This window comes from Saccostrea cucullata, unplaced genomic scaffold, assembly GCF_032062105.1.
Source record: "Saccostrea cucullata isolate Sc308-1 unplaced genomic scaffold, CSIRO_AGI_Scuc_v1 ctg910, whole genome shotgun sequence".
Classification (NCBI taxonomy): domain Eukaryota; kingdom Metazoa; phylum Mollusca; class Bivalvia; order Ostreida; family Ostreidae; genus Saccostrea; species Saccostrea cuccullata.
In genome coordinates, this window is record NW_026940774.1 from 1 (window position 1) to 18,636 (window position 18,636).

Consider the following 18,636-nt stretch of genomic DNA (forward strand, 5'->3'; position numbering starts at 1 on the left):
TGCTATTTACATGTACATCCTTATTTATTAACAGCCAAAAAAGAACACCCATCACTTTTGAATCCAATGGAGCTGGAGGCAAAAAACATCACAAAGAGGAGAGATCTCTGTACCATCCACCCAGCGGGAAATTCAGCGAAAAAGCGGGCACATTCACACCACGTAAGATATACAGAACTGTTTTTGTAACCGAATGGATGACAAGTGTTACTGAATCCTTTGCACAACCAAAAAAATAATCAGTATTTGCCATTATATGAGATTTCAATTTGTGATAGGTTATAATTTCTATTTGTAGCCGTTTCTAGCTTTCATTTAAATTATTTTAAGCCCAGGGAGGAAGAGGACGATTCAACAGAAGAGGAAATTTCCGGGGAAGAGGGCGTGGCCAGAGATGGTGATGGACAGCCGAGTCAGCCAATCAGAATTGCAGAAATCTCGGAAGGACAAAAAAAACTTAATATTCATTTTATTCTGCGTTTCACACATTAACTCTACTATATTTCATTTATTTAAAAAATAATGCAGAGATAATGAATATCAAGTTTTTTTTCAAACAAAATATCATGGAGACCACATATGATATGAGAGATCACGAAGGCTGTAAGTTGTGTATCACAGTTAAAAGTAAATCCTAATCAATATCAATTATAAAGAAATTTTCTAATGGTTCCGATACACAACCTGCAGCCTTCTGGTCAAGTTGACATTTTCAGGTCATCGTTGGATCATGATCGTTTCATACATTGGTTGTTATGATTGCAATTTTGATCAAGAAAACATTTAAAAGATGCATACATCTTTTGCCAGGTATACAGCTACCTACAAGTGAGTTTAAATGCAGAATCGGGTGTACATTTAGGGATTATGTTCTAAGAAATTCAGCATGTGTAAAACAGTTGTGTTTATCCCTTAAAAAAAATGATTGTGAGGTGAATTTAGAAGCAGTGTCTTTGTACATCAAATAAATAGCTTCAGACAGGTGCAACAAATGAATTGTGGTTGTTCTTGTTCACATTTTTTTTCTGTATTGATTGTCATTTTTTACTTACAAGCTGTTGTATCTGTTAATAGGTGTAGAAGGAAATGCTAACTGAATACTTGTACCAAGTTTTTTTTTAATGATTGAAGAGATCAAGTATTGATATAAACAAGGCTTAAAAAAAGAATTGTAAGAATGTGAGAAATTTGAATGCAAAAACTGTGGAAAAAATCCAATGGGAAATGCGAGTTTCACAATCAAAAATAGTTGTTTAATTTTATTGGATTTTTTTCCCCTTTTATCTGTAAATAAATAAAGGAAGATAATCCTTATTAATGGGTTTTCACTGGTTCAAATTTGAAGCATGCAAACAATTTTGTTGGAGAAGAAACTACTTGTTCTTCATTTGAAGGATATTTCACACAATACTTAACCTATTTGATTAGCTTTAATTGTTTGTTTAGAAATGCACATGCATTAATACATGTATATAGTGAAAAATGAAACATGAGTGTACATTGTATGAAAGGTGAATAAATTTTAAAACAAATTTTTCTTGTATTTTTGGAAATCTGCTGAATTTTGATTATGCCCTTCCACACCCCCAGAAGAATTGGGGGAGGGATTAAATGAGAATCCAAATGGATATGAAAAAGATATCCTTTAGTCCATACAATCATTATCAGATATTAAATCTGCAAGCTCATACTCAAAACTGGTGAGGGTGTTTCATGACCTTAAATCCAGTAATTTGATAAGAGCAAGAAGACTGTTAGAAAATAAGTCTCATGGTGAGACATTGGAAGTTCATAATTCATACACATTACTTTTAAATGACCAGAGGGTGTTTTATGACTTTGACTAGGTCATTTGGGCAAGATCACATTCAGTAAAATGTATATTATCAGTCCATGCATTTAACTATTACTCAGCACAATGTCAAAATCCTTTTCATACTGCTCTTTCCACATTGAAACTTGAGTGCACATATACAATTATAATACGTCGAACCCTGGCCTTTTACTATTCTTTATTGCTTTCTTAAGCACACACATCTTCATAAAATCATTGATACATGTAAGTTTAACATACATGTATATTCAATGTACTATGAACTAGTCAAGAAATGTATGAGGATTACTCAAAATGAAATATACAAAAATGATTAATAGCTGCATATAAAATTTTTCCTACATATATATACAATGTCCTATATATACAATGTCCTACAATGTATATATACATACAAAATCAAAATTGCAGCTGTGCATGTATGGAACAATGCAAGGGTTTATTTTTAAACATCAACAAATGTATGAGCATTTGAAAATGCCAAGAATATTGCATAATTAGCAACAAATAAATACATCAATATTAGCACAGAAATGTAAATATTTCAAATTAAATTACCACAACAAAACAAAATTAGATGTCATGGTTTTATGAGACTCCAGTTGGTTTTATAAGATTGTATCTATTGTGTCATAATGTTTTGTGTGTTGTGTCATTAGGTTATTTGTATTGTTTCATCAGTTTGTGTCTGTTGTGTCATCAGTATCATCAGAACTACTTTCATCTGTGCTGTCTTTTTTAACGGTGCCCCGTTTGACTTTCATGCTGTTGTTGACAGCCCCTGCTCGAGTGGGTGGAGTTTTTCTTTGACTGGCTGATGGAGGCCTCTGGGTGGAGTAAACATTTTGAGTGGCATCTGTCGGAGTGGTGGCAGAAATGGGGCGACCTTTAGACTTGGATGTGGCAGCAGTGCTGTTGTTGCTTAATCTTACTGTTGGGCTAAACAAAAAAGAAATGGTGTGGATTCAGCATATGAAAAGACTTTCGAGTTTCAATACATGTACTTAGAATTTGACATCAATTAAGCTGCTTAATAATTAAACATTAAATTATTGGAAGCATTCCATATGATGAACACTTATGCCTTAAAATAGTTAATTTAATAAATGAATGAATGAATCATTTAATATCGGTAGAACATATTACCACTTGGTATCATTAAGTTCATGCATTGTGATAATGAATGCATAAGAATGCTTTTGTCAAGGTCAAATAAATCAATTTGTTAGAATATTTGACCTTGACCTTTTTAAAAAAATCTTAATCACATAGCATCTGAAAAAGGAATTTGAATGAATTCACAAAGGAATAGTTCATGTAGGTTGAGTGAACGTTTTTGTTGCATGGTGCCAGAAAAAATATAACATTGTTATATACAATAAAGCCCAATACATATATATTTGAAAAAAAAAGAGTAGACAAAGACAACATTTATAAATATATACATGTACTTGTACAACAGAAGAAAAACTGTTTTTTAAAAAAAGTTTAAATATTTGATTAATAAAAGCTAAATAATTATATAACTAATACAGATGCTAACTAATTGATGCAAGTAATAATTAACTAAAAACTAAATTAACAGCATGTTGCCCCTCCACCAATACCTTCAAAGCAGAACTGAAGCAATTTAAATTAAATTTAAATTAATATTCAAATAAGTCTTCATCACTGCAAAGTTCTGTAAAAACTATGTTTTATATTAAGTTATTTATTTACTGATTATCATGTAATTTAAAAGGAACATGCATTGTAATGCATTGTAAAAGGAATTAAACCTCTACTGTAACTATGTTACATATGTTATGTTAAACATTATGAAACATTTTGACCCATAGTAACCCATTTATCATATTTAACCTTGACAGATATTTATGACCTTGACCTAATATCAAGCTTCCACTCTGGCCATCATCTTGATTAAAGATGGATGCTATGTATAATGCTTAAATACAGTTGGAAAATCATTAAGTCACTTATTATAATTAATATATAAACACAAGTTGCTTCCAGTATTCATAAAGTTGATTGAAGCAAACTGGAGAGGAAGCTGAAATTAATGTATTATGTCGGTAATATTTCTGACCTGTACAAGACTTAATTGCATTAATTTTCCAAAAGTAACAAAAATCTCCAAATTTCAATCCTACGGCAGGTAGCATTCAGGCCAGTCTGGTTTCTCATCATCCCTACTTTAAAAAAGGCCTTTTGTTTTTTGCTTTTTGGCACCTTTTCTGACCTGTACAAGTTTGTCCCCAATGCCGCATGAGCACACAGTACAACATTTGTTATGGTTCATGACATACTATATGATAGTATACAAGATTATAAATGTGATTTTATTTGGGAAAAGGGGGTGGGTGGGTACTGAATAGGTTTAGTATAAAAAAAAATTATCACAAAATACAATATATATTGGGCAAAATTTAAAAATTGTGAGAATTCATCCAAGGATTTCTATGTACATTCACACCTATCATCCTTGATTGATTATTGACTTAAAGAACCTCGAAATTCCTTTGAACAACTTTCACCTACTAACTTCGGATTCTTAAGACAAATTGCCATATTATGTTGCTTTGAAGTGTAAAAATGTACTTAAATGGAGAGAGAGAGAGAGAGAGACAAAGTGATCACAATGCATTAGATACTAGTTCATAATCTGTACAAATTTTTCTTACCTACCTCAGTAATGGATAAGAATTTGGTGTTCCTTAAGGGCCAGGTTTCAAGAAATGATAGTGTTAAACATTTATTCATGGAGCTAGCTTCAGGTATAAACTCAGTTTGTAAGGATTAAAAGGGGAAGGGGGGGGGGGGAGAAGGGAAGAAAAGAGGGAGGAGAGAATTAAGGGGGAGGGGCTAATTGGTGGATAACACATACAAATGTGTGGGGAAATCAAATCCATTTTTCATTAATCTTCGACACAAGAATTAAGTTTTCAATCAACAATGGGAAATGTGCATTTCAGAAATTGATGTGATTATGTCAAACTACAATCATTTACCCCTCTCTCATCAAAAATCATAACCATTAGTACCCTAATATCATTACCATTACTATTATCCTCAGTGGCCTCACTGTGAAAATGGACAAGAGTGTTTGATTGGTTACAGAAGTCACATGATCATTCTTACCTTAAGTTTAAATATAAAGGTCAAGTTTTAACTCTGATAAATGTACTTGTGAAATAAACACAGTTAAAATCTTGGAGACTGGAACACACTGATATCTCTAAATACCATGAATATGTTGAAATTATTTGGAAGATCCATTTAATACAAAAAAGACTCCTTCAACAACATTGAAAGGGTAGACAGGTATACTTATAAAAGCTTGTGATTCTGTGCTCTTCATCAACTCACTTAAAAACAGTACAACATTTCAATGACAGGTTAAATAAATATATATGGGATAAAGTGGGAATACAGTGTACATTTATACACTTTGAATAGCAAAATGATCTATATTTTTGTTAGTTTAATTCATCTAAGATATTTTATTCTCTAGCTCTAAAGTTGTTAAATAAACTACTGTGTTGAGAAATCTTAATAGTATTTTGTTATAAATGCATTACTTTTGTTGATTAATTTCTCTCTAGTAAGGGGACATAAATCTTTCATACAGTTATCTGAATTTCCTGGATTTGCAGAATATGCATAGATGTTCCATTTAAACTCAAGAACTATGAAGCTCCGTCTTTTAAAAAGAGGCTTAGAATGCAATCACAATCTAAAACATTTTCCAAACTAATTCTTCCAACTTTTTCAAGAAAAAAATGTTAATAAGAACATAACACAAAATTCAAGTAACCGTGGCTTTTTTTAGTTTTAGTATGATCATTTAACTGCAGATGTGCAAAAGGAACTTGTGTTTGCACGAATTTACCTGGCATGATTTTGAATGGCCGCCTCTTGTCTGAAAACAGTCAGCAAAATTATCAGCACAATATAAATTTTCAACACAATCTAAACGGAAAAACTCATCAGTATTATAAAACCACATCAAATTTCCACTGCAAGAACAAGGTTTTTGTGCAACAGCATGCAATATATTGTTGATTTTTGAATGGACAAAACACATCAACACATGCAAGCATGCAGTGGTAGATAGGGGCAATATCTGAACATGCAGTGTTTTTTAAAAGGTGCATTCTTGAGACATCATTTCAAATTCAGCCTTGGACAAATAAAATTAGTTAGACAATTGACATGCAGTGTGTTTTAGATTTTTTTTACTAATCATTAATATTACAAGCAATGTACATATACAAATTAATAGATACTAGAACTATCAACATTTTTTTCCACACAACTATTCAGCTAAATTTGCTTTCAAGAGTTAACTTTGCAACCCAGCACAAGGGTTTTACTCTAATTCATCACTTCAAATTTACACATATAGAGTATCATATTGTTTATAATTTTTTTTTAAACTGTTAAGTCATTTGTTAGTATACACATCTTGAGATCCCTACACACTGTGTGACTGACAGTAAATTGTGAGCTGTGAGATGCATACAATGGCTCTACCCATCCAGATTATGGAGACTAAATTGTTCTGTGCAGAGGTTAGAGGGTTAGTGAAGATTAGAGAAAGCTTACACAGTCAAGTCAGCATCCGCCCCCTCCAGTAGCTCCGCCTTCGAAGGTAGTCGACCTAAAAATAGAACAATAGACCTCCTAAAAATAGAACAGAAGACCTCCTGGTGAGGACATAATGACAAAGTTCAAGAGGGAAAGCTAACAATCTTATGATTATTATTTTTCTAGCATCAATAATTCAGCCCTCTTTGATTTTCTTTTCTCTGATGTTTTTTTTAAAAGAAAGCTCCTCCCTCTCCCTCGACAAAAAGTAAATTGGAGACAAAGACATTACACCTAAGAGAAATATAAACTACAGATGTACAAGTATTCCTCTGAAGTTATTCCCCCTTTATTGCACTCAAACATTAACAATAAAACATTAAAACACTTAATTCAGATATAAAACACTTGAATCGGTTTAAGTTATTTGCAAAAGGATCCATACCAATGTATTCATTAATTGTTTCACTTTTCGCTATGGACATCAGAAAGCCATAGAAAGACACTCGTGGAACATTGAACAAGATTTCCTTCAATGCATTTACAGGAGGAGTACTGCAAAAAAAAAAAAAACAGAGTAGACAACTCACAGACATTCAAAGACAAACAGACATAAAATAGTCTATTCACAGACATGTAAATAAAATTAAATCTTCCTTCCTGTTGATCTTGTATATAGAATAAACTTAACACTACAGCCCAAATACCTAAAGTTAGATCTATCACAGAGAGGGTATATTGCACGGAAATACTGGTTGGCGTCCACGCCGTCTGCTGGGTGGTGACTGTTCTGATGGACTTTGGCATCATCACTCCCCGAGGGGACCACCACGGGGTCCCGGGGGCTCCGCTGGGTCTGTAGTAAGGATAGGTACATCTCATGGCTCTTTTCTATGAACTCTGTAACCAAAAATAAAATGAAAATCTTAATTTTAATAAAATAAAACAAAAAGGCATACAGAGAAATCTTAAATGCCTGCCCCCCTTTTCTTTTTTTAGATATTCCTCTGCCTGAGACATAAGTTGTCAAATTTAAAATGGAAGGAATTCAACTGAAAACATTTATTTCCTAAAAAGGAACTGTGTTTTTGCAAATTAAAAATGGGGCTATATAGTTTGAAAGTGGGATAAGATGAAAATAGCATAGGACAAAAATGACTCTGTTTGTTGTCTCTCATTAAGACTGAAAACAAAAATTTAAGAACTGGATTATTGCAATGAAATAATTAAACAGACTAAGGAGATGTAAACAATACAGTGGCTTGAACAATCAAAAATACAGACTCATATGTGTATACATATAAATCACAAAAGGTTCTGAATCATGACATTAACAATTAAAGTGTCCATTCAATAAATGAAAGCTTTCAGTTTGCATACCTTCAAAATAAAATTGTACTTGGAATGCATAAATAAAGTCAGAAAAAGAGATCAAGCAGTCCAGGGCATCATCTAGAAGTATTATCCTGCAAGTGATAAAACAGAGAACAGTAATACATGTATCTTCGCTGAAGAATTTTTCAACATATATAAATCAAATATGCAATTGACACTAAACAACATAAATAAACTAAAAGTAAGATCCATTTGACTTACTTTGCAGTTTTCTGAACTGGTTCAAATGGAAAGTCAGAGCACAGGAGAGACAAGAGGGAGTGATATTCCTGGATGCTCAGCAAATCTGGAATTAGCAATGTCCAATTTGATTCATTGTGCTTAACAATAAACTTGTCCCCATGTCATTTAAATGCAAACTGATGACAATTAGCCCATAGGTCTACCAAAACATTACCTCAAAGGAAGTGGATGCCCGTGCAGGCATCATCCCTCTTGAAAATCACTTATACAATTTTAAATGCATGTATTCTTTGGCAGCTATGAGCCTATGACGTAATTTTATCTATCATTTTGAGACTTTTTAAAAAGTAAAATTATATGTGTGAAAAAAACATGTATATGTTGAACTTAATTTTGAATGTCAAAGTGAGCTGAAAGTCAAACCACCATTTTTCTATAAATATACAAAACTGGAAAAAAAAAAAAATTATACATGTACCGTACATGTATCTTGAATCCACAAACATCTCACTTTTTTCTCTACCTAATGATTTCATATTGACTGCTTGATTTACAAGGTTTGACTTTAGATCTCTATATAAATTGTGATAATTACCTCCCTTCTTGCCTATTTGCCTATAACACTTCCAGAACAGTCGGACAAAAGATGCCCTGTTGTGTTGTGTAGCGTGGATATAGCTGTACTCTCGAAACATGGTATGATTCCCATCTCGAACACTGTTAAAACTGAAATTAAAAATCTAGATTAAAAGTTGCAAAAAAGCGATAATTTTTCAGCTAATCAATATGACATAATTAAATTTTTAATTTTGAGGTTAGAATTAATTATTTTCTATGTAGATCTAGCCTTAAATCATTTGCACAATATGATTTGTATCATATGATAAGATGAATTAAAATTTAGCTTAAAATCAAAAGTGAAATGTTTTTAATGATTATAATGTTTTTTTTTAAAGCTAGGATGAACTACATACTATTCACATAAAAACTTGATTGGGTTGATTTTGGAGTTTTCCTCCCTGTGTTCTAACAGTTGAGCTACAGCATCCTCCATATACACAAGAACATGATGCTTTGCTAAAAGACAAAAAGTATAAATAATTCATTCTTTTGGGGAAAAAAAAATGAAAAGTCACATTCTTTAATAAACCTCATTATTTCACAATGACATTCAACTTACACCTGTAATAAATAGAATTCATAAATGAATAACAGGAGAGGAGGAATATACAAATCACCCAGGACTTGAACCTGGGCCCCCTGAATCTCCAGGTACTCTACCAACTGAGTCAGCTGGCCACCAGTGATGGAACTCGTCTGACCACCACATTTTACACTTGATCAAGACTTAACAGGACTGAGGTAAAAGATCTGCCAGGGAAGAGCCTTGATTGGTGTTTTCAGGTACATAAGACCTTCCTCCATGGAAACAGAAATATGAAAGACAGGTGGATTTTTTTTCTCTGTTGGTTGAGCACCTATCTGAAGATTCAGGGCCAGGGGGGCATTGAATCGAATCCTGGTCTTGTTTGTCTCTATTGTCTCCTGATTCTAATACACTTTTTAATAATTCTATGTGTCATGCATATGTACATGTAACAGTTGCAATTGTTGTAAAACTTCTGCTGAATGAAGAATATGTCAACATAAATAATCTTTGATCTACAATCTGCATAATAGTGGACACCAGACAAAAATTTTAGTCCTTACGACATCTCACTGAGATTACAATCTGCATCTTGATACATTTCAAGTTTTAATATAATTTAATTATAAACGGTTTCGACAGCAGTATGTCTGTCATAAGTATATAAAGTTACTTACATAGGTATTTTTCTGTTGTCATCGAAAAACGGTCGTCTGATGTCATTTTCAATAAATATTGGACTATAAGCCAGGAACGTTCTATTTAGTTCAAAATTATCTCCACTTTTAGTGACATTACAGTTTTGCAATGATACATTTTAGTGGGTGTCATTAATCATAGTCATGCAGCTTGTCAACAGTATTGGATAGGCCTGACCTCAGTTAGAACCACTGTTACATTGATAAGAACGAACATAATTGCTTGTCCCAACTTGGGCTTGCAGAGCGCCCTTAGTTTCAAACATGGCTAATTAACGCAAAGATAAAGGAATTGAGTAACCTTTTTTTAATCAGATGTAAAAATCTATTATTCTCCCAAATACAAAAATTGTCTTAAAGAGAATTTTAGTACTTATCTTGTTTTATTCCACGGTTAATATTCTAAAATAAAATAAAAATCACATTTTTGATTTATTTCCATCGGGTTCACCAGAAAAAAAGTTAAATCGTTCGTGTAGTGTTTCGGTTCGAGAAATACACGCTTTACGTTTTTTCTCCTAAAATAAAACACACACTCACAGAGAGACGTTCTTTTGCGAGTATCTAAGCCATAAATGAGTCATATTTCATTTTTCCCCTTTACATACATGTATATACCTTTAAAAAATTCTCGTGCATTATACAAGTCAAGGTTTTCAGATTCCACAATTCAGTAAAACTCGGATATATTGAGACATATGAAATTACTTCACTATCTGTAATTCGTTAAAACCATGTAGGGAATTGTTTAAATTTATGTAGCTGGGGATCTATGATAACTTCGCTATATCTGTGTTTGTACTGAAAGAGTTTTACTGTAAAGAATATATGAAGAATGGTCAGGTAAATATTTTTGGAGCCAGTGAAAGCTTTAGGAGCAACTTTGCTGGGATTACATATCTAAACATGTACTACACTTTCATGCTTGCTTAGAATGCTGGATATGACCTACATTTTTTCCAGATGAATATTCAGTTGTTTTTTTATGGTGGTTCATTCTAAACTATTAGCCACTTGTGCATGCATTCCTGGACTTGCTTTTGACCTACATTTTCCAGATGAACATTCAGATACTAGTAAAGTTTTTGGATCAGTTTCTTTTTAGGTCACCTGAGTAAACTCAGGTGACACACACACACACACACACACAGAGAGACACTGAACCAATTTCAACCAAATTTGGCACAAAGCATCTATGGGTGAAGGGGAACAAAAATTGTGAATTTCATGATCCCTGCCCCCTTGGGGCCTGAGGGGTGGGGTCAAAACCACTAAAATTAATGCAATCTTTAAAAATCTTCTTCTTTACTCCTGGACATCAAGCATTCAAACTGTTTGCATGATTGTAATCAGCATTAAGGTAGGTCGCGGGTTTGCTTTTGTCATCAATACACAATTTTGTATATACCGTCAGTTAAAAAACTTCACGTTGTTTCCCGTTTAATTCTCTGCAAATGACTTCAAGTCTGTACGAATTTAAAAGAGATTTAACACAAAGTGCATGCTTTTGTACGTAAACCTCGTACATGTTTTATAATTAAATTTCAGTCTGAATTCTGGTGTGATTACATGTAATGTCTTCGGACTAATTAAATACAATACCAAATGAAAGCAATAAATCATATTTGAAGTGTAACTAACCTGCTAAAATTCAGAATAAATCAGCGAAATTGTTATGGCTTGCAGAAAGAAAGTGATCATGAATAAAAAATATTGAGGGATTGATGTGCGCACGTTATTTGAAATTACTTCAAATCACGAAAATATGCGTATACTTTTCAGGATGTAATCCTCATCACAAAAAACGAGTTATATTTAATTACAAGTATTTTCCATCTTGTGCACTCGCCTTGTTTTGCTTGCTAATAAAATGTGAAATGCATTTAAAAATCAAATTTATTCAAACACCTGGATTTTAAGACTTACAAAACACTGTAAACAATTTACAAGTATAATTTTTTCTATATATTTTTTTTGACAAAAGCTCAACGTGTAAAAGCTAAATGCAAGTGTTTTACATTTATGCGTATTGAAATTTAATTCAGAAAATTCGAAATCAAAAAATGCTTGAGATTTAGAGCCATATACTATAGCTTCGACTAATATAGAAAGAACATTGCAGGTACCCCCCCCCCCCCCCCCTTGCCCACTTATTTCCTCATTATAGGGATGTTTTTCCTACCGTTTTCAAATAAAGTGATCAAATTTTTATTTTATGCCTGAAATCCTATCTATTGACCATGCATTTCCTTAAAATACAGGTACTAATATTTTTTCACTCGCGGTGAACATTGTCGCTGCATGTTAATGTCGCTGCAGGTAAACCGTTCATTCTGACTTTGTGATATGAATTTCACAATACTAGTGAAAATAAAAGCTCCGCAATAAATTAAATGATGAATAAAATTAAATTTTGTATGATATCACCTTTTAATTCTTGCATATTCCATAGGTCAATATATTTATACTCGTACTGTAAACGTGACTACGTTCAACAAATGACATTGTAGATATTAATAACGCCATAAACGCCAAATTTTAGCATTTTAAAAGAAAACTTTGAAATTATTTAGCAAAAAATCTAGACATATTGATTTTTTATATTAATGGTTTTGATTTTACCTCATCTTGATGAAATTCGTCTACGTCTTTAAAAAGTTATCCAGCCTTTTTAAAAGAAACTATTTTCACAAAATTGGCTTTACGTCATTTTCCCATATATTTCAACGGTAAAAGCGTCAAAAAGGATTAAAAACTATACCGCGTTTACAGTACTATAACATTAAAACTACTTAGGCAAATTTAATAAAAATTGCAGATGATACGCTTTTAATTCTAAGGAACATTTTATCAAATTTTCAGGATATGTTTTCTCGTAAGAATTTTTATGCAGTAAACCCGCGACCTACCTTAAGTCCTCTATAGAAATTGTGAAATTCATGGCCCTGGGGTCAGGGGTTCTAGTGCTAGGGCGGGGCTAAATAAGTATATAGTAAAAATGCATTATTTCTTTGAAAATCTTCTTCTCTGCTCCTGGGTATTAAATAAACCAACTAAGTACATAGTTATGATAAGCAAGAGTGCCTCTACCAAAATTGTGAATTTTATGGCCCCTCAAGGGTTCTGGTGTTGGGGAGGGGGGGGGGCTCCATTGATTATATTGAAAATACATGAATGAAAATCTTCTTCTCTGCATTGTTATGATCCAAGATGCCTCTACCAAAATTGTGAATTTTATGGCCCCAGGGTCAAGGGTTCTGGTGTGGGGTGGGGGGCTCTATTGATTATGTAGTGAAAATACATGAAAAGTTTTTGTATTGAATAAATTAAATAAGTGCATAGTTATGATGAGCAAGAGTGCCTCAACCAAAATTGTGAATTTTATGGTCCCAGGGTCAGGGGTTCTGGTGTTAGGGCAGGGCTCGTTTGATTATATATTGAAAATACATGAATTCTTTGAAAATCTTCTCTGCTCCTAGGAATTAAATATACTAAGTACATAGTTATGAACAAGAATGCCTCTTCTAAAATTATGAACTTTATGGTTATTCTGGTGTTAGGGCAGGTCTCTATTGATTATATAGTGAAAATACATTAAATCTTTGAAAATTTTCTTCTCTGTCTCTGGGTATGAAGCAGATGTACTACCTATATAGTTATGATGAGCAAGGGCCCTAATCTTGCAGAATTGTGAATTTCAAGGCCCCAGGGTCAAGGATCTTATATACTGAAAATAACTTAATTGTTTGAAATCTGCTCCTTTGTATTTATAAAACATTTATTTATTTTTTGATAGGCAATTTTAAGGGTGCCTTTTTAAAATTTGTGTAATATGTGGACCTAGGGTCAGGGGTTTATGTCACAGTGTTAGGGGCACTACTGATTATTGCTGAATATTAATACTGATTAGTTGGAATGCATTTTTGTTCCCCTACCCTGCGTACTGGTATTCAGTAACCAAGCTAAGCAACTGCTAAGTCTATTGTTATGATGATCAATGGTGCCTCTTTCAAAATTGTGAATTCCATATAGCATCTGGCTTAAAACAGGAATCAAATTCAATAACTGGAAAGTTGTTGCATAATGCTCAGGTGACCTATAAGGCCCGTGGGCCTCTTGTTTTTAAAGCGACTTATCAATAACCCCTATGCTTTCCAAATTGATACTGGTTAAAGTCAAATCCTGCATCCAAAGCAACTAGGGTGTGCATCATACAATATACACTTCCAGTTTGAATGTTACTTAATAGAAACAGAGGACAGTTAGCCTTACTAAAACAGATTTTTTAAAAAATCTTAGCCACTCTTGTTTAAAGGCCAAGGGTTGATCAACTTTACCAAAATGCAATCTAAGAAAAAGCCTGAACAAGATTTTTGTTGTATCCTTTAGAAAATCGGTGTTCAGACAGACATATCCCTCACCATCTCAATAGATGGCATAACGATATATTTCAAAATCTTGACCAAAGAGTCCTTTTTTATTTCACTGAAAATTTCAGGATGTTAGAGAGCCTTTTCAGATTCACCAGCCAATACTAGCAAAGATAAAGAAAGGCCATCCGTTTCTGTACCTCCTTTTCTTACATTTTCATGCACAGAATCATGAAAATGCCTTTGTCAGAGGATTAGCAAGTAGGCTAGCTATGAAATGGCTAACTCCTCCATTTTGATGACATTCTTCAAATATTGTTGATTGACAAGAAAAAACCCCTGAAGTTGATATTCTCCAAGTTTATTCCGTAGTCAAAAGACAATAAAACTCACAAGGAGATTTGCCCATCCTGAGAGACTCAGGGATGAGAAAATGAGGAAAAGGAAAAAAATGTGAAAGAAAACTTTAACGCTTTCTGCGCATTTTTGTCAAATTGTTCCTCTTCCATGCAGCACGACGCGAGCCTCCGATGGTCTTGGTGAATCTGTGTCCCTTGCCAAGTCCTCGAGACATCTTGCCAGCAGAGGTGAGACCACGTAGTTCCCTGTGCTTGTGTACTGGATTGCAGATCCATTGAAGCTTGGGGTCACGACGGATGGTCTTATGGAAGGGATCAACCAAAATGATTTCAAAGAATTTGTATGACGAATCCTGTGCCACCCAATAAGAGCTCAGTACACGCAATCCACCACATTTTTTTCCAACACGTTCCTGCAAAGTAAAAATACCCAACAATCATTTTTCCTTTTTTACAGCAGCGGGTAAATTCTTGATAAGCAAGTAAAAGATCACCTAACTGACACCATACCTCAGCAATAGATCTGTGAGATCGCTGGAATTTCTTTTGGTTCACACCACTAGTTGTGGGTTTACCATAGGTGATTCCCTTTGGCACTGGGACCTTTCTGCCACCACGGCGAACACGGACTCGGTAGATGACAAAACCTTCAACAAACATTCAATACAATATTAATTTACCCTCTCAGCTGCATTGCATGACCACTGATTTAGAAAACCTCTAACTTGAAGTTAACCCTGTGTTTTATTTTTTAATTATCTTTCTGACTGTATAGATTGTACCTTGCTTAGCTTTGTATCCCAGCTTTCGGGCTTTCTCGGGGCGAGTTGGTCGTGGTGCACGGTGGCATGATGATAACTGGCGATACTGCCAGCTGCGCACACGCAAGAGGAATCTCAAAATATCACTCTGCTTCTTCCTGTAAATTTCCTGCATGTATTTGTACGCACCCATTGTTCCTAAAATAGAAAATAATTGCTAGTCATTGTACAATATTTCCTCCGATTTATTTCTTCAATCTAATCCACGTCGATCAAAGTTCGAATTTTCTCTACATATCTTTGACAAAATTTAATGCTTCTGATGCACTTCTTCTTACAAATAAGTATATGTTTTCATGACTTTTCTTCTAATTTAATGATCAACAAAGTCTTTTAATCATTAAACAAACAGATGACATGAGATGACTATAGATTCAATGTAAACATTTCATATTCGATTTCGCACCTGTTTCCGCGACCCGATTCTCGTCAAAAAGACCGACTTCTCGCGAGATTGCAGAACGCCAAACCCGATACAATTAATTTGAGGCCAAACAAATATAATTTTTGCCAGGGATATATATGATGCAATTACTACTGTTTTAATGTCATTTAAAACACAAGGACTTCAAAAATGTTCGTGCCAATTTACTTGTTTAGATTTGCTGAACTGCTAGCCAAATGCATTGGGAAAAGTAGTATTAAGATTTAAAAAATATAATAAATAAAAACTGAGTCATATTTATTGGGACTTTTTAAAGATTAACTTTAGTTGTTCTAAAAATTCCAACAGTAATTGTTTTATTAGATGATTCAATGCTGATCCGGAGCAAAACTTTTTTAAATCTCCCCTATACATAAACTGGTTATTAACAGCTGGTACATGTATCATATTGAAAAAAAGTTCCCACCTACCTATAGCTACCTACCATTTTTTTTTAAACTGAGTCGGGAGAGGACAGGCAAACATTATTTTAATTAAGAATGGCCTAATTTAAAATTTTTGAAATCTACGTATTTAATAGTTTCAGAACTGTTGCGTTATATTTTTATTTATTAGTCTTTGACCAAAGACTAATACATAAAACCTCCCCATTGTTGGGGGGAAATGACTTAAGTTTAAAATTATACATTTTATCTTTCAATGATTGTTCTAATACATCCCACTTTTTGAGCGGCGCCAGCGGTAAAAATTAGTGATTAAAATGGGATAAAAGAGATAAAAGTGTGTGTATCAGCTTGTTTTCATCTCCTCCGAAAATGAAAGATTTTATGTGGGAATAGGTCGGTGGAATTTTTGCACACGTAAAAATTAATATTATGAACTATATATAACACACATAATTATTAAACTTTATATTAAATAAACAGGGATTACAACGAAGACCTTTTTGAAAATTGTATGAAAGAAAGATTTTAAGGAATTTTTGTGTAATTAAATTATATATATAACACACAAAAATTATGAAAATAAGACATTTAGATACAATTAATTATGGCAAAGAGGTGGGGCTTAAGTCATCTCATCGTTGTCAAAAACAATTTAAAGTTGCTTATATTATATTTTGAAGGGAAAATTGGAAATTTCAAAGTGAATTAAATAATTTTACGGATAACTTGTTTACAGTTTTGTTTTTTTTCAGGAATCTTTTTATTTAATGGTATTAAAGTAGATTTTTGCAACACATTTTTTTTCTGTTTTCAAAAATACATTTTTTTTTTTTTTGTTTTACAAAAAAGCAAATTCAAAGCATTGTGTTCCCCCGCCTTTGTGGGTGAGATGTAATTTTTTATGACATATTGTATCAAATATGAACGCCCTATTATACAGAAACCATAGCATGCTCACTATTGTTCGGAAATGTCTTGCCACAGGTAATGCATACATGTATGTCAAATATAAAAGCCCCATCTCTTCTCAAAAATAAGTTATATGGGAAAATTAAAATTTTGGAAAAGTAGGTCAAACTTCAAGGTCAAGGTAACGAGGTAATGAATTATAGTGTATTTTGAAATGTGTTGTTTTGTATGTAATATGAAAGCCTTGTCCCTTCTCATTCAAAAGATATGACCAATGTTATAAAGTTTTTCTGAAAGACGGACAGACGAATGCGATTTAATTTAATAAATCATTCAGATTCGTATCACAAATCTATTTTCTTAATTTCTGTCTTAAAATGTTCAGAATGTAGATATATCTAATTATTGCTGTACAAACTAAAGAACCATGTATTGTTATTATAGCATAGGTCTATATTATTGTTATAGATATTGAGAACAATTAAAATGTGTTTGTGAAACACTGATGCCCCCGTATGGCAACATTGCGAAGGTTAAACTTTTCCTAAATGCAAATTAAATATGGATGACAGATATACATTTGTGAAATATAGCACTACCTGTTTATGCATATATAAAGTTTTTGAAAAGGGAAAAGTTCAATGGGTCAAATGGTTTTCAAAGTGTTACAAGGATTGCATATGTGAAATATTACCGATAACAGTTCAAAAGTTACAGTTTTTTTTTATGAATCTTTTTATTTAATGATTTTGAAGTCCGCATAACCCTGGAAAAGTTATGGTCAATGTTTGTTTTTTAAAAGTAGGTCGAATTCCAAAGTCAAGGTCAAAGGGTGAAAGTTGTTGATATCCAAAGGAAGATCTCGTCACAAAGAATTCATATGTGAAGTACTGAAGTCCTAGTATATATTCTACCGTTCAAAAGTTATGACCAAAGTAAAAGTTTGGATTTTTTTTTTTGTAAAAGTGTGTCAAACTCCAAGGTCAAAAGTTCAAATTTTGGTGGTACTCAAAGAAAGGTCTTGTCACAAGGAATGCACATATGAAATATGAAGTCATAGCTCCACTAGATCTAAGTACGGGAAAGGTTAAAGTTTTTGCGAACAAAATGACAATCAGATAGACAGAAATCATGAAGATTTATGAATCAAATAATCAGCAAATACTTCGATAAGGAGTGTTACGCCAGTATGAATATTTTTTCTTACCCCCCCCCCCCCCTTCCCCCGAGAAAAGACCCTCTGCCTTTTCCTTTTCCCATAAATTATCTTTCAATGAATTTTTTTTTATATAATCTTTTCCAACAATTCGAATTACTTAAAACAAACATTCATGGTGTGGGGCAAGGTCCTGGATGGGGATCCTGATGAAGTCGCTGTATATGGAAACTAAAAATTTGTATTCATTGGCCTTACATGCTCGCGCAGGCGAAATTACCCGCCAATGACTACCTTTATTTGATGATACGATTGTTTTGATTGGTTAAAATTTCGCTTTATTATT

General features: G+C 33.2%; 2 protein-coding genes across 3 annotated transcripts; both read right to left on the reverse strand.

The window, feature by feature from the left end:
* Nucleotides 1-1,995: 1,995 nt before the first annotated feature.
* Nucleotides 1,996-10,087, reverse strand: LOC134256277 (centriolar satellite-associated tubulin polyglutamylase complex regulator 1-like). 2 transcript variants are annotated; one of them, XM_062738933.1, is made up of 11 exons: nt 9,824-10,087; nt 8,974-9,076; nt 8,595-8,725; nt 8,018-8,102; nt 7,802-7,887; nt 7,129-7,321; nt 6,867-6,976; nt 6,440-6,494; nt 5,724-5,753; nt 2,203-2,773; nt 1,996-2,172 (listed from the first exon to the last, which is right to left on the reverse strand). In XM_062738933.1, the coding sequence occupies exons 1-10, from the start codon at nt 9,867-9,869 to the stop codon at nt 2,512-2,514; spliced, it is 1,101 nt and encodes a 366-aa protein (XP_062594917.1). In that variant the 5' UTR covers nt 9,870-10,087; the 3' UTR covers nt 1,996-2,172; nt 2,203-2,511. The 2 variants fall into 2 exon arrangements, with proteins under 2 accessions (XP_062594917.1, XP_062594918.1); XM_062738934.1 differs by lacking the exon at nt 5,724-5,753 and having other exon boundaries at nt 9,824-10,086.
* A 4,472-nt stretch (nt 10,088-14,559) lies between these two features.
* On the reverse strand, nt 14,560-15,887 carry LOC134256284 (large ribosomal subunit protein eL15-like). The gene is made up of 4 exons (XM_062738943.1): nt 15,801-15,887; nt 15,356-15,532; nt 15,084-15,220; nt 14,560-14,986 (listed from the first exon to the last, which is right to left on the reverse strand). The coding sequence occupies exons 2-4, from the start codon at nt 15,525-15,527 to the stop codon at nt 14,681-14,683; spliced, it is 615 nt and encodes a 204-aa protein (XP_062594927.1). The 5' UTR covers nt 15,528-15,532; nt 15,801-15,887; the 3' UTR covers nt 14,560-14,680.
* Nucleotides 15,888-18,636: the final 2,749 nt, after the last annotated feature.